Below are 16075 nucleotides of genomic sequence, written 5' to 3' on the forward strand. Positions count from 1 at the left end.
ATGAGCACGGCACGCACCGGGTCTGCTCTGTACTCTATCAGACTGTTGCTGCTTCACGCCCTGCTCAGCTCCCTAACTGTTCATTGCCTTGGGTAAGTGAATGTTTCTGAAGCCACTTCCACAGAGTGATACAATAAAAAGTGAAAATCAGTATAGACTCCCTGCTTTCACATTATATTGCACGTAATTGCTGTCTGGAGCGATTTCTGTGTTTCTAATGAATAGCAAAAGACGTTGTTTTGAAGTTAACGTAGTGCAACGTGTCTGCCATTAGAAAAGTGAACCTATCTGGTGAATCTGAGATGACAAATTGCCACAGTAGTGCTGTAATGTGGAATTATTTTTGCAACATGCAGTTTCCTTGCATGCTAGCTGCCCAACAGTGTGCTGGAGAGATGAGAGCTGCTTTTCTTTGAGTACGTAAATGGCAAGAATCTGGCTGATAGTTGTTTCTTTATAAGCCAGCTTAATAGATTTTGTTCTTTCAGAGGACTACAGTCAATCAGTGACTGTAATCTTTCTAATCTAACTATGTTTTCCACTGTTCTCTGAACTTTGAGCTCTGATTTCATGCCTCGGTGAGCTGATGAGTTTTTGTAATTCCTATATTCCATGCAATTTTTAATGTGCAGTAATGGGAGCCCCTTGCCAGGCACTAAATCATGCTTAAAGCTTCAGCTGATGCTATTCCTTATCTTGGTGGAAACATTGGGAGCACTACTGTGGTAGTTTACTTGTCAAAGTGGGTATGAAAAGAAATGAATTGTCAATATTTTACTAAAGCTTCCTACTTAGATTAGGTGCTACAAGGAAACATTTGTCTAGGACACAGATTTAATCAGAAATGTTGAATCTGCTAAAAGAATAGGCAGCATTTTAGCTGTGGCATTGTGGAAACCTTGGAGGCACTTGTCACATGAGAGGGTGTGAGAGGGGCTGGAGTGAAGAGTAAAGGCTCCTACTTGGGATTCAGGTTCCTTGCTGGAATGAATGGGATTAATGGGTTAATGACTCTCTGTTATGAACTGAGAATAGAGTCCAAGACTAACGGATTTGGCCAGCTTGAGAAAAAAAAAATAGGCTGCTGGGCAAAGGGAGGAGCTTAAGCCTGTTTTTCAGAAATGCTGAGTGCACAGCAGCCCTTAGCATTGTGACTAGTGTGTGTCATTGAGGTGTCTGACCTTGTAGCTGTTCATTGTATAAGGCAGTGGGGTACTAAAGGAGCGATGGAACAAGGGCAGTAACTGATGGTACAGCTTCTACTGCTGACCACTTGGCCAGGTGGTGGTGGTGTATAGGACTGGGTCTCCTCTTGGACATTGAAGAGTGAATCAGGTTTCATACAGAATCAATGCCAGTATGAAACGAGTCCTGAAATATGTGTAGGATTCAATGAGGTCTTCAAGTCTCTTTGGCATGTAGTTTTGCACAGATATAGTTGCTCTGTCCGCACAGTTCCATTGTTTCACACCCTGGAACTCTTGTGTTGTTGAACACAGTGCTGAAAAGGAGTCCCTTAACCTCGGTGGCACCAATGAGAAGGTAGCCAAGGGCAGATGGGCCTGATCCCTCAGCAGCCCGCCCCAGCCCTGCGATTGTATGCTCTCCGCCTGGTCGTCATGGAGCAAATGTGATCCCTGCCAAAGAAAAAGGGTGAGTGGTTGTGATCTAGGCACAAAGCCTGAGAAACCTAGCAGAAGACCTCCTCCTAGCCTTGTCTTTTTTTTTTCCATGGGGTTGGGCAAACAGCAGGGAGCCTGCCAAGGAAAGCCCTGTACAAATAAGAATCTAAGCTTTTGTTTTCGGGTAGGTTTTGGCTCTTCAGCTCGCCACCCTCAGTAACCGCAGTGCTTTCCATGCTGGCTCAGTGTCCTGAGAAGGTGCAAACCCAGGCTTGGTGAAAACATAGGTGGGAAGGCCAGGAGCTTTCTCTCCAACACAGTCCTCTTCTTCCCGCATCAATGTGAGGCAGTATCTTGACTAATGGTCCCCTGTGGGACGTGGAGACACTCAGTGCCTCTCAGGATTAAGATGATGGTTTTTGACTGTAAGTATTTTCTACCCAAGAAACCCCATCATACAAAGGTAATCATAGAATAATAGAATGGTAGGATTGGAAGGGACCTTTAGAGATCATCTAGTCCAACCCCACTGCAGAAGCAGGGTCACTTAGGTTGGTAATGATCCCAATAGCGTGAAGAGCAAAATCCTCATTGCTAGAGGCACCCCTGCTAACGAGTTGGAGAAACCATTCTCAGGCTTAAGCAGGAATAATCAGGGATGGGAATAGAGAAGAGTGAAGCTTTGTATCAAAGAGTTAATCTTAAAAGCTGAGAAAAAAAAGAAGGGCTAACATATTGGACAGAGTAATTGACTGCTTCACAGCAGTGTTGTGGGCGGAAAAAAAATCCCTAATGATACAGAGGGCCAAGTAAATACACTGACAGAAAACAACAAGGGATGTCGTTACCCGGGCTAATTGAAAGAGAGGAGATGTAAGTGAATCATTCCTTACTCTTGCAAATGCCCGCACTACCCTGTCAGGCTCATTTAAACAAACTGTCAAAGAAAAGCAAACTTTCCTTCGTCCCTTCCAGTCCTCAATCCTTCCTTAATATAATTAAAACTATGGCAGATCAGAAACCTTTGGAATGAGGCACGTTATTAGCATCACACTTCTTTGGCGACACTTTGGGTTTTTATATGACAGTACTCTTAGATCAGATCTCCGTGACACAAAGTTTGGTTTTTAACTTCACAGTTTCTGTACACTTGAGTCAATAGCTTTTTATTTCATCACAGTACAGATTTGCCCGCCTGGAACAACCTTCTCAGTTCAATGGAGATCCCTGTGACTACTCTGACAAAGAAACCGAAGACTGTGTTACAAATAATCCCTGCAGGAATAAAGTTAGATGTGAAGGTTTTGTGTGTGCAGTTACAGGTAAGGACTTATGGTGTGAGAAATGGTGGTGCTCAGGTGGCATCTCTGATACCACAATGCTGAGCTTTCTGCTTCTAAAAGAGTTTTCTGGGCCAAAGAGGTATCAGGAGTTGATCCAGACCCATCAATGCTTGTGTTTTGTTTCCATCAGTGATTTTGAGTAAATCTAGTAGCCAGCATCTGTCCGTGTGTAAAGCATGTCTTTAAAATCTCCAAATAGGAAATTAAAACCCAGTTACATCAGTAAAATCTGTAGCACAAGTGAACCTGACATCAACAGGAGAACAAGCACTGGGCATCCTTGGCACACACCCAAGAGCACACGGGGTTATGACGGCAGTCCTGATGACCATTTCCCTTTGACGCCTTGTCAGAGACACTGTAAGCAGTGTGGTGAAGCAAGGCAGCAGTTTGCTGTATTTAAAATTTGATCAGCCTCTGCTTTGCATGTGTACCCTGGCAGCAGAGAGGGAATTGTGTCGGGAATTGGCTGCCAGGGCAGAGGGGAGCTCGACACAGGAGCTAGGGCCAAGGAAAGCAGTTCTCTGTCCCCCAGGCCAGTGTTTTGGTGAGACTGAAAAACAACTCAGTAGTTAACAGACATGGGAAAGGGGGAGAGGGAGATAGAGGTACAAGGTCTGCTGAACGGTCTCCAGCATGCTTGTTTTCTCAAAACAAAAAAAATCAGCAACAAAAATATCTGTGTTTTTAAAAGGCTTTTAGTAGGAGAAGGATTTTTTTTCTGGATTGAGCGATGAAAGTTTTGAGCAAAACTGACCAGATGAGGTTTGGTTATCCCTGCAGATAGAGGAGGAATATTTTCCAGATAGATTTGAACCATAGGTTACTGGAGTCTTTTGTTTTATTCCTATCTTGTCATTCAAGGAGTGTAATAATAGATTGTTTTATGAGTAATTTACACCTTTGCATCCTAGGGAGATGCATTGCACGGAGGCTGCTTTGTAATGGGGACGATGACTGTGGGGACTGGTCAGATGAAAAAAACTGCAAAAAAGGGTTTAAAAAATGTGACCAGAAGATGGAGCAATACTGGGGAATAGAGAATCTGGCAAAAGGGTAAGTCAGTGACCCTCATGAGATGTTATTTTGCTTAAGGATAAGAACAATCTGATGTGGCTTCAGACATAAATGTTGAATAGAGAAAGGCTGAAGCAATTTCTGTGTTCAGGAGTTCAGTCAGGATCTGACAGCCTTTGGGGTCCAATTCAAAGTCTGGTAGGGAAATCCTTATTTACTCTATGAGTCTTTCAGAGAGAGATTAGGCAAAGTAACAAGTCCCAGATGTACCGAGGAGAATTGCGCAGATCATCAGCTCAGCTTGCAAATGTGCCCTGCAAGAGCTTGTGTGGGCTCTTTGTGTTGCCAAAATGAGGTGAGTGAAGAGGGGTGTGTCCCTCATTCTCTAAAGTCTATGGGTACTTGCATTTAATCAGTGGGAGAATTCTGATAATCCAATGATTGTGCACAGATGTATTAGAATTTGGCCTAACTCAGTCCATGGGGAGCAGAAGTGTCCAAGCCTTTAGGAACTGAAACACTGCTTCAAACTGTGCTGTTGAAATGAAAACAAGGAAAGGTTTCTTAAAATCTGAGGATGATTTTACAGCATTCTATATAGAATTAACTTAAAATCAGCATCTTGGATTGCCTAAAATCTGAAGCTGACTATGGATTTATGGTTTTGCACGGTGTGTTGGTTTGGGTGGCAGGAGGGCTCAAAATTTCTTGAGTTGCTTCCAGGACAGTGAAAGATGGTGGAATTCACATCCTTTGCATGACTGGGATAGGATTAACCTGCATGCTAGCAAACTCCAATTTTGTGGGGATTAAAATCCAAGTCTGAATTGCAGGCTAAAACTGTAGGAACTTTCTGTAACATCAGACTGTGTGAAAAGAGTTTTTTGCATTCTATAGGGGGGGAAAAATGCTTTTAGCATAGAAGAAAGAAAAGAAAAAATAATATTGCAAGGGAAAAAAAAGTAATTTCCTCTTTATTCTCTGGAGATACGGCTGCTGCACATGTCATTGCTAATGCTTTGTACTTCTGAGTTTAATCAAAATTAAAAATAATGTTGGACAATTATAGGAACATGCTTCTCATCTCTTTGAAGCTACAATTGCTCAGTAATTTGCTTTTAGTGGACTTCCCTTTTATTTTCAGATTGTTCTAAAATTAGAGTTAATATTTTACAGCTTCAGAGTCATTATCATGCAAATCCCTCTCCTCAAAATAAGGAGAGACAGATTTAACAGAGATCTAGAGCACTAATAAGGACATGACTTGGACTATTAGCAATTTATCTTTTATTTGGTGAAGTTTTGTCTAATGACTCTTGTTACTATTTGCCTTTGAGTTTGTGGAGCTGAGTGCCATGTCCTCAGCTGTGTGCCATGAGGGCATCCTGACAGTCAGCAACAGAAGGAGGTTTACTGCAACAGGTCCCACCAGCAGCAGTAGAAGGAGCAAATGATGGGGTTTAATCTCCTCATCTTAAAAGGCTGCAGTGCTATATACTTTATTAGAGGAGACAGGTTAAGATTATTGTTTATCATCCACTAAAATCAAAGGAAACCTTCCCAGTGATTTCAATGATTAGTTAAACAATTGCTTGAGTACCTTCATTCTCGTTCCTTGACAATTTTCACTCTCAGCTGCTGGCCTCTGGTTGATCCTTAACCAACCTGGCAAGATTATGATTGATAAACCAGAGCAAAGAAACGTGAATTAAAAGTTAGTTCGGACTGACGACGTGTTGGCAAACCCATCTTTGAATATCCTGCTGGATACTGCTGCGTTACTGAGGGCACCTGAGGATGCTCAGAATGAACAACCTGATGTGGCAGGGGTTTGGCTGATCTGGTTTGCTCTGTTCTTTCCCAGAATCCCAGTAAAGGCTCCAAAAGTTGCCACTGCTGGTGGGAGTAATACTCTGGTGTCATTTGTAGCTGAGCTTTCTTGTTGGTCAGTTAGGCTATTCTGCAACAATTGTGTTGGTCAGACAGTGAAAGAGGCAAAACTTTCTTTTAGGATTTCAAAATAAAGAAGTATGAAACAAAAAACTCTCAGCCAAACAAGACAATCTTTTGTCTTTCTCAGCCAAGACACTAGATGTTTCCCTCTAAAACAATGATAATCCTAATATTTTGCTGTTGTGCTTCATGTACAGGTTAAATATCTTCACAAACAACTTGGAAGGATTAGTTCTCGATCACAGGTACTATGCTGGGGGATGTTCTCCTCATTATATTGCAGACACGAGATTCAGAAAGCCATACAATGTAGAAAGCTATACACCAGAGGTACATGTCAGATTTCTCAGCAAATATACATGTTCCAACAGATGTAGTGTGGAGTACTGGGATAGCTTCACTACTAAATAATTATATTAAAAATTACAAAATCTGTGAGACCTAATGGCATGAGACTGAATTTAACCCTACTTGTAGAACATCATCATATCCTACACGCTCTACAAGTCAGACACATCGCCTTATAATATGCATATGGGCTGGGGTAGATGGCAATGTGCCTTGGACCTTGTCACTGCAAAAAGTGAGCCTCATCTTCCTCATGTTGTCCATCCAAGGGGACCTGAAAGCCACCCACTAGGCACAGGGAGGTTAATTTTGGACAGAATTATAGAGTGGGAAAGTTGTCTGTGTACAACAGCCCAGGATTTAGCAGCATACCATGTGCTTTGTGTGGAACCTTATTTCTGTGTGGCATCAAAGTTAGTTTTCAACTATTATATATTTGACCTTAATGCTGATGATGACATAGCGTTATATTTTTGAGTGTGGCCCATTAGGAAACCTTCTCCTTTTAGAATTTGTACTTTAATTGATTCCCATGTTTAAGGTTTCACCTTCTTTGCATAAGATTGACATATTAAGGAAAAGCCTGAGGTCCTTACAGTACGGAGGAGATAGTAGCTTTCCTGCTGCTGTAAATCAAGTATTCTTGAAGTACCAATGTTAATAATAATAATGCTTTGCAATTATACAAGGCTTTTCATCTTCAAAGTGCAAGAGTTAATTCACAAGTATATTTGTCTTCCTTCCCCATGCTCCAGGTATACAATCACCATGCAGGAAATTAAACGTGTTGTTTTTGCTTTCTGTTTAGACCAAAGGCAAATATGAATTTGCAGTGACGGAATATGACTCCTACTCAAATTATGAAAGCACTGTCCTGAAGGAAAAAACTTCGCAGTCGAGCTTCAGCTTTGGTATAAAAATACCAAGAGTATTTGAACTGGGTTACAGTTCAAATGACAAGAGGTTCAAGAAGTTCATCCAAAGGATGAAAAGATTTTCTTCAACTGTAAGCCCTGCTCCACTTGATTCTGTGCTAACACGTTGTCTCTGTGTGTGTGCGTTTCGATGTGATCCTCATCATCACATCAGCAACCATGACTAGGATAAATAAAATCTTTCCTCGTGATTGGATTTTGCAGTTTGCATAGCTCAAGTGTTTTACTGACATCCAGGAGCTTTTGCATTCACCTATCAGCCAGAAAATGGACTTCTTAACCTTTGAAATCAGCTTGAAATCAGCCACAATTGAGTGAGTCTGTCCAGTGTCCTGCTGGGCAGCCACATTTGGATGTTTGTAGTGAAGTCATTTAAAATAAATGAAACTAAGAAATCAGTTCAAATGATCTCCCGTCCATACAGTGAACTCACTAGTAGGAGATGTACAAGTAACTTCTAACAGGCTCCCCATGTCCACCTCGTCCTGCCAGCCATTGAACAATTCTTGACACTTGCCTGGCAGGTCGAAAGTGAGCGGGTCAGTTCACAAACTTCCCTACTACAAGTTGTATGTTTGCTAAATCTGCTATTGATCAGGATGTATCAGTTTAACAGTTTGCAAGTAACTACTTCTGCATTCTCCTACGTTTCTTCATTTTCTGTAGTCCAGCAAATTCATTCATGCCCGTTCTGAGCTGGCTGTTGCTGTTTATAAGCTGAAGCCCCAAGCCCTGATGCTGCATTACGAGTTTTTGCAGAGACTATGTCAACTTCCATCAGAGTACACCTACGGGGAGTACAGAGAGCTCTACAGAGATTACGGGACCCACTACATCACAGAGGCTACTGTCGGTGGCATCTATGAATATACTTTAGTCTTAAACAGCAATGAGCTCCAAAAGGCAGGTATGTGCATCTGATGGTGAAAGAGCTTCAGGGACAGCTTTTTGGTGGGAAAACCCCTCTGCAGGCACCTGATGTGTCTGAGCTGTGAAAAGAGAGATAGTTGAAGGAGTCAACGACATCTCAAAGAAAGCCTGCAGGAAATATGGGTGTAGGAGTGCTTTATGGCAGTGAATAAAGAGCCTGGTTTTCAGAGCGTGCTCAGCATCAGGGACTTCGTCTAGCTCTCAAGCTGTAGGTGCTGACAATTCACATAACAGGGCCCCAGAGCAAGCGTTGTAGATGACACATTTTGGAGGCTGACAAGATGTAGAGACGGATGAGAATCGTGTAGTTTAATGCCTTTGTTAGCTTTTAAAACCTTCACCTAAGTTCTTTTTCCCTTGCCTTTCAAATGACAGTTTTGAAACACCTTTAGCCTCAAGAGCTTTTCCAGCATGTAGGAAACAGTAAATAATTTGCCGTGTGGCTCTTGTGCCTGATATTGCTCTTGCTCTTTGAGTCTGGCTTCCATTTTTTGTGAGAAATGATGATTGTTGTGTAGGGCAGAGTGAGCTGGGTGACGTTAATCAATAGCTGTGCTCTCTTGTTTATTCTTTGGCGTGGGAGTGAGCAACTGCCTTTGCTGTCTTTTTGTGAAAGCATTTAGTGGACTGTGCTGTGTGTGATAGTCTGTTTGCTCTCCTGCTGTCTGGGAAGTTGCTTATCCTGTAGTCACATACAGCTCCAAGGTACATAACTTAGATTCAGTTGTCAGATATTCAGAACATTAGCACTGCCCAGTTTCTTAGCTGTTGGTGTGGGCCCATCACAAGCCATGTTTGTTTGAACTAGTGTGTATTATTGTTTGCTGGAAATCACATCTTCTTGTGCAAATCTAGTACCACTTGCCATGTCACATGGTATGTACTTGTACTGCTCTCACATATAATCCAGATGTGTCTGTGATTCATGGTGTGATGCTTTCTGTGGGAAAGATGGCAGGAGAGAGATCTGGATTGTGCTGTACAAGGAGGTCATAGAATAGTGGTTCCTGCCTTCATGAGTGTATGGACTGTGAACATTCATAGATCCCATCCTGTGTCTTCCCAAAACTCAGAGCATCTTCTTTTTTGATCCAGAAACTGGCCAATATCATGTATGAGAAGAGCATAAGAACAGGACAGCCAAGGGAGGAGAAGCTGCTTCATCTGTTACTCTCAAAAAGCCCATTTCCTGATAGTAGGGTTGGCTGGTGGGTAGTCCTTTGTCAAAAAAAGTTTGACATTTAAGTCACAGGCTAGATTCCCACCCATTGCAGCTCTGCATAACCCAGTACAGCTGAGGTGGTAATTAGAAGCCTCCACTTACAGCATTTACCTTGCTTTTACATTTGGTTTCAGAGTTGTGTAAAACGTAGAGATTTCATTTCATATAGATCTGGTAAAAGACTTGATCTCGTCTCCTTCTTTTCCAAAGGAGGAATGCTTATCAGCTCCTATTTTCTGTGTATATAGACATAAAAGTTCAAACAGTAGTATTAAAACACTGCAATTTTTTTGGTGTTTGTTTAAGGTTATTCTTTGAGTGATGTCCAGAAATGTGCACAGCATGGCTTTAGTATTGGTGCGAGAATTAAACAAGTCTATCTAAGGTTTGGAATAACTGAAGCTGCCTGTAAATCCCTTTTAAAAGAGGTTGGAGGTAAGTGTGAAACACTTCTGCCATTTCATTTCTAGGCTTTGTCATAGTGAAAAGGAGATTTTGTGATCTTGTCTGCCTGAAATATTTCCCCACTTCCTCACAGACACATTTGAGTCTGCTGGCTAATCCAGCCAAGCTTAACAGGGGTATAGATAACAGGGGTATGGATGTCTTAAAGCTTGGATTTTTGCAATATTTTCTTTGCTGGGTAGAGAAGAAATACCTGCTCAGTACCCTAGGGAAGAGCAGAGACAGATTAACCATTACCCACCTGCTGGTGCTATGTTACCAGTCCACCCACCTCTCATCAGACCAGCCCAGCATGCTGCATTTTGCTCCCAAAAAAAAACCCACATGAGGAAAGCAGGGAGATAATGGTGTTTTGAGAGCTTCAGGGAGCATATGGGAAGCTGGGGGTGTGGCAGTGGGAGGAGGGTACACCTGAAGATGTATGGAGAACAGGCAATATTCGTGGTGGTGAGGTGCATCAGGCTGTGGAAGGAATAGAAGCATAGAATTGTTTAGGTTAGAAAAGACCTTTAAGATCATCAAGTTCAAGCCCTCCCCTCACCCTGCCAAGCCCACCACTAACCCATGTTCCTCAGCACCTCAGCTACACGGCTTTGCCTGGGCAGCCTGGGACAGGGGCTGACAACCCTCTCAGGGAAAAAGTTCTTCCTCAGCTCCAATCTCAACTTCCCTTAGTGTAACTTGAGGCCAAACTTGAGGACCTGCAAGCTTCTAACCATAGGGAGGAAATTTAGGGGGAGAGATATAAGGTGCAGGAGAGGAGGATGGTGTGTTTGCTGCAAGGGAGCAGAAAACGCATAGGATATGCAGCATAAGAAACCACACTTGGGTGTGAAACAGTTCTGGCCTTTTGCCTTCTCAGAGGGATGAGGCCTATACAGGCATGTTTTGCTGTTAGCTTCTATCTCAGCACCAGTCCACAAAGACACAGTTGAGCAGAGTTGGGCAATTTTTCAATGTATTTTTGCAGACAGCACCTCCAAAAAGCAGTATGTGGAAGATTTCATTGTCCTTGTTCGCGGCGGAACAAGTGAACACGTGACTACGTTGGCTTACAGAGACCTGCCCACGGCTGCACTCATGCAGGAGTGGGGAAATGCTGTACAATACAACCCTGAAATCATCAAGCTGAAGGTACTGCCTCCTCTGTCACTTCACTCAGCCTCACTTCACTGTGCACCTTGGAGAACAAGATGCTTTTTAAAAGAAAGGGCAATTTCTAGGGCAGATCACAGACTTGCACTGTGCAGCCTGTTTCTCTGAGACTGAGTATTCAGAAAATGAAAGGTGTGATGTGTTAAAAACAGTGTGGTTGGAAGTAGGTGAAGTAAACAGGTTTAACCCTTCAAACTTGGCTGTGCAGATGCAATCTGCCCATCGAGCAGATCAGGTGATCCACCCTCTCTTCTCTTCTGTTATATCACTTACCAAAAATGTATCTGGCAGCAAATATTTTATAGGGACTTGTTTTTTCCCTTGAAATTTCTCCTGTCTTCTGTGAGTACCAGTGACTATTGAGCACCAATTCATTCTAGTTCAGAAGGTCAAGTAATTCGTCATACATGCCTGGATTGTTTGAGCATCTTGGTTAAACCTCAAAAATATGAGTCAAGGTTTTTTGATCCTGAAGAGTTTTAGAAATGCAAGGCACTGGGAAAGTAAATGGAAGCATGTGGCATCGTTCTTCTTGTCAACATAAGTTGTGCCTGAGTGAATAGTGCAAAGATGCAAGAGAACATTCTTCTAAACAGGAGTTTGGACTGGTAGTGGTGGAAATTGTTTTTATTGTTGGATAATTGGTGTTCATTGTAAAATTTAGGTAAAAGTATTTGTATTTGCACAAGGTGTTTGTTCCTCGTTGCAAATTTTGACTTTTCATTTAAAAACAAAGAAGTGAATTCTAAAAAAACAAATGAAGCAAAGCAAAAATCAGTAATTTGGGAATACAGGCAGTGCCTGCTTGCTTTCCCAAGCCCCTGGATTGACCTTCCAGAAATACTCTGGGAGGTCTCTGGATGGGAGACTGCAGAAATGCAACCCTCAGCACTAGAACCCATGGACAGAAAATTCTCCTCCAAGAAATTGTGATGTTCTTTGTCTTGCCTGGCATCAGTGACCAGGCTGCCCCATGCCTAGATGGATGTAATTTGGATTTAGTGTCTCTAATTCTTCATTTCCATATCAATATCCCTGTGGGACCTGAAGATCAAAAGTAGCAGCAGAGTGTGACTAAATGTCAGCACAAGAATGCTTACTTAGGGAAAACTGAAGCAAATCAGTTCATAAATCATGTGCTGAAAGGACTTGGCAGGTCAGTCTTGGTGTGTTTTATCATTTGTATGATCTGAATTCAAAACCCAAAGTATAGATCACAGATAATTGATGAAGAGTGGATGTACAACAGCAGGAAATAAGCAGTTTTATATTGAAACATCCTATTTCTTGTAGCTTGAGCCTGAGAGAGCAGTAGGGTGATCTTTCATGCTTACTGTATTGCTACGGCCTGTGTGATGGCATCTCTTTAGCAAGGGTGGGAATTTGAGATGGATCCTCTGGTGACACATGCCAGTGTCATCCCACTGGCATTAGTGGATGACTCTGCTAGTATTGAAACCACACTTTAGCTTTCCCTTGTTCTCAGGAAAACAATTATTGAGCAGGTCAAAGTCTCCTTGATCCCTGCTTCACATTCACTGTGTTACGTGTTCCCTTATCTTCTCCCACCAACCCCATCTGCAGGTGAAGGTCACAGTCCTCTCCCTCCCCTTATCTTGGCTTCATAAAGAGAGAAATTGTCCTTGAAGAGCAGAGGTAGTTAAGGTGAAAGTGCAGATTTGAATGCATGTGCTGTGTGACTATAGGAGGAATGAGGAAGGTTTTGCAGGTGGGTTTTGGGGGAACCTTTTGTAAGTGAGAGAGCACTTGGGAAATGGAAGTTTGAGCAAATCTGGTCTGAAAATGTCATTATCAGGAAAATGAATGAGAAAGGATTTAATCAAACTTCTGTGAAGCATTGCCCATATGGCTGTTGTATTTTGTTCTGCCTTGGCATTGTAAACCAAGGGCAGGATCCCTGGAAGTATTCCTGACATCGCTGCCTTGTTGTTTAAGGCAATACTAATGGGAAACCAGGAGCTAGTACAACAAGGCTTTCATCTCCCTCTCCACCTGTGCCACCTCTGAGCCCTGTGGTGCTCACACCATCTTGAACTTGGAAACAGAGTTCCTTCCCTCCTTTTAGGCAGAGCCACTGTATCAGCTGGTGACTCCAACTGACTTTGCTAATGCAATCACAATAAAAGACAACCTGCGACGGGCTCTTGATGAGTTTCAGCTGGAGACCAGTTCTTGCCGCTGTGCTCCCTGCCATGGCAATGGGATCCCCTTTTTGCAAGGTAGGATGTTTTGGCACTTCTTTACCTTCCTAAGGGAAGTGAGCTGGAGATTTGTGAGAAGCAAGGAAGCTTAGGGAGTAATCTGCTCTTTAGTTTCTCCTGTCATTTCTTTTTCAGGTTATGAATTAATTCTTTTTTAACTTGGTCTGTTTGTAGAGTGACACGGGTAAGTAAAGACAGTGAAGTCAAGGGATGTCTCTTTTTGATGGGAGTGACCATCTGTATTCATTTTGTGGAAGATTTTTTTCTCTCAATTATGCATAAAAAAAAAACCTTGACATCTTTAAGTCTCCTCCTTTGCCTTTAAGATTGCTTCCATCCTCCTAGAGAAGTGACTACTGTCTCAGCATTAATTAGTGTTTGTAAAAGTGTTTTGAAGATGAAAAGCACCATCTAAGTGCCAAGCACAGTTATCACTGTCACCTCCCTCATTTCTAATAGAAGCTGTCCTCCTTTGTAAGCAGGCTGTGATTTTAAAATGAAGGGGAAAAATAATCAAATTGAATGAAAACCACACTGACTAAACAGAGATCTATGATGTGATGAGAGCTTCTAACAAAGGGAAGATTTTGTCAAGTGCCTAATTCCAATCTGAATCTGCAAAAGTCCTGATGAGAATCATTATCATCTAAATACATCTAATGCAGAAACGATTACTTCAGGTACCAGCTAGCTGATTGTAGCACTTAAAAGATTTGTCTCATCATTACCCTTGTTTAAATAACTTTTTAGGAGCTGGGTCAGGTTAACATTAAGAAACTTCTCCACAGGAGGTTTTAAATGACCATTTATTTTCCTAAGTGGGAGCAATGCCTCCAGGTCCTTGCATGGGATGCTCACAGCAGTCCTGGGCAGCCCGAGCAGGGTTACCTGGTCTTCCCCTCTGCCACCAAGCTGGGCTGGGATGCTCCTGTCCCAGGTGCTTCTTCCTGATGCTGCAGTTTCCTCTCTCTCAGCTCTACCAAGATAGCTCTTTTGGAGGAGAGCAGGGGCACTGTGTGCTACCCAGGCCTGCTGAATTACTGCACTGGTGTAGCTGAGGCTGAGCCACAGGAACAAATGGCCAAGGAGTCATGAGGGGCGGGAGGGCAGCCTCAGCTCCCCTGAGTGATTGCTGCTTCATGCTTTCATCATCAGAGACAAATGCTGGGATCATTTCACCCCCTGTCCCTTCCTCACAGAAGATGAAGCACTCAGAAGAAATGGATGTCTGCAGGAAAATGTGACTTCAAGCCTCTAATCCCACCCCCTGTGCTTGTTTTCAGGAACTGAATGTGAATGTTTATGTCCCCTTGGCTACCATGGCACTGCCTGTGAGATCAGCAAGAGCCCAGGTAAGAGGGACCCCAAGTCCCAGCTGTATTTAGGAGAGTCCAGAGCAGGCAGCAGATGGCTGAAAGTACTGCCCAGCCCAGTGCACAATGGGTTAGGGTCCTGCAAAGGTGACACATACACATTAGCTGCCCTCTCCTGATTGTTTTTTTGCACTCACAAGGAGGCAGCTTTACTTTTGCAGTTCAAAGCTGCATAAACACACCTTGCAATTGTATCAAAATACAAACTCCTACCTAATTCACAATCCATAACAAGCCTCAGGTCTCTTCCAACAGCTCTGTTTACTGAGTTTTTCTCTGTAATACAGCCAGTATGTTGCAAACTGGTTTCCCCAAGATGTGCTACCATGCATTTGAATCTTAAATCTTATTATGTTGTTCTGAAGCATTTACTAATGCCTATTGGTCACTTTATGTTGCTGCTGTCTCCTGGCTGATATTCTTAACTCCTTCTGGTTTAGGATGATCTGTGAATGTAGTAACTTTGTTTACTTCTTCCAGCTCATTAATCTAGATGCTAAATAATACCAGATCTCAGGCACCCAGAGCTCTGGCACCATCCCACAACTTGATCATTGCTCTTTGTTTACAGTCCTTTACCCAGTTCTCATTCTGCATGACTGTGTCCTAACTAAGCCAACCTAAAATCCATTTTAAGCCGAGATTTCACTGAGCAGAGGGTCAATTTTGTAGGTGTTTTTAAGGAGCCTTAAGCTGTGGAGTCACACGCCTTGTTCCAGTCTGCTTACCTCACAGGTTGACATAATGTAATGGCATCAAATCCTCCCAAAGACTCACATCCATCCACTTTTTAAGATGTAACTTGCTTTCTCACTCCCTTTTTCTCCTTTTACATATTGCTTCTGTGTTCAGCTCCGTGATTCTCAAGATTTTGAATATATGTCACTCACATGCTCAGGATCCAGAAGAAACAGTGAATAGGAAAAGCAATACATAGGAAACTGAATATTCAAGCTGTTGTTCATTGAAGAAGAGCATGGTAAAATGTCCCCTAGCACCTCAAAATGTGGCTGACACAAGTTTAGTTGCTGTTTTTCTTACCTAGACTTGGACAGAGTCAGAGAGAGAAGCATCCTACAAGCAAATATAAAGCTAATTGGGGTATTTTTCCTCTTAGCCTTGCTTCATGAAGTGTAGGCTGAACAAACATCAGAAATACTGAACAGAGAATTAACATCTTTAGAAACAAACACTCCTCATTAATGACTCAAATTAGTGGTGTGGACAGAGGTAGAGCTGTTTGTATTTAAACAGAGCACATGAAAGCTGACAGTTCTTCCCATGGACAGAACTGCTTTATTCTGACAGTCCTTTCTGGCTTTGGGTTTTTTTTTCCAGATGCTGCTATTAATGGAAACTGGGGTTGCTGGAGCAGCTGGTCTCCATGTTCAGGAGGCCAGCGAACACGGAGACGACAGTGCAACAACCCTGCCATGGAAAATGGTGGTTCATCATGCTCTGGGCCAGATGCTGAGACAGCTGCTTGCTAG

At 42.6% G+C, this 16075-nt stretch overlaps 1 protein-coding gene across 1 annotated transcript; it reads left to right on the plus strand.

Annotated features, from left to right (window-relative positions):
- On the plus strand, nucleotides 1–16075 carry C8B (complement C8 beta chain). The gene is given in 12 exon segments (XM_010195726.2): nucleotides 1–92; nucleotides 1500–1653; nucleotides 2803–2944; nucleotides 3880–4021; nucleotides 6133–6265; nucleotides 7092–7289; nucleotides 7885–8125; nucleotides 9677–9805; nucleotides 10806–10969; nucleotides 13077–13230; nucleotides 14496–14564; nucleotides 15924–16075. Coding segments are annotated over 12 exon segments (1770 nt in total).

Source organism: Colius striatus, chromosome 10, assembly GCF_028858725.1.
Source record: "Colius striatus isolate bColStr4 chromosome 10, bColStr4.1.hap1, whole genome shotgun sequence".
NCBI lineage: Eukaryota > Metazoa > Chordata > Aves > Coliiformes > Coliidae > Colius > Colius striatus.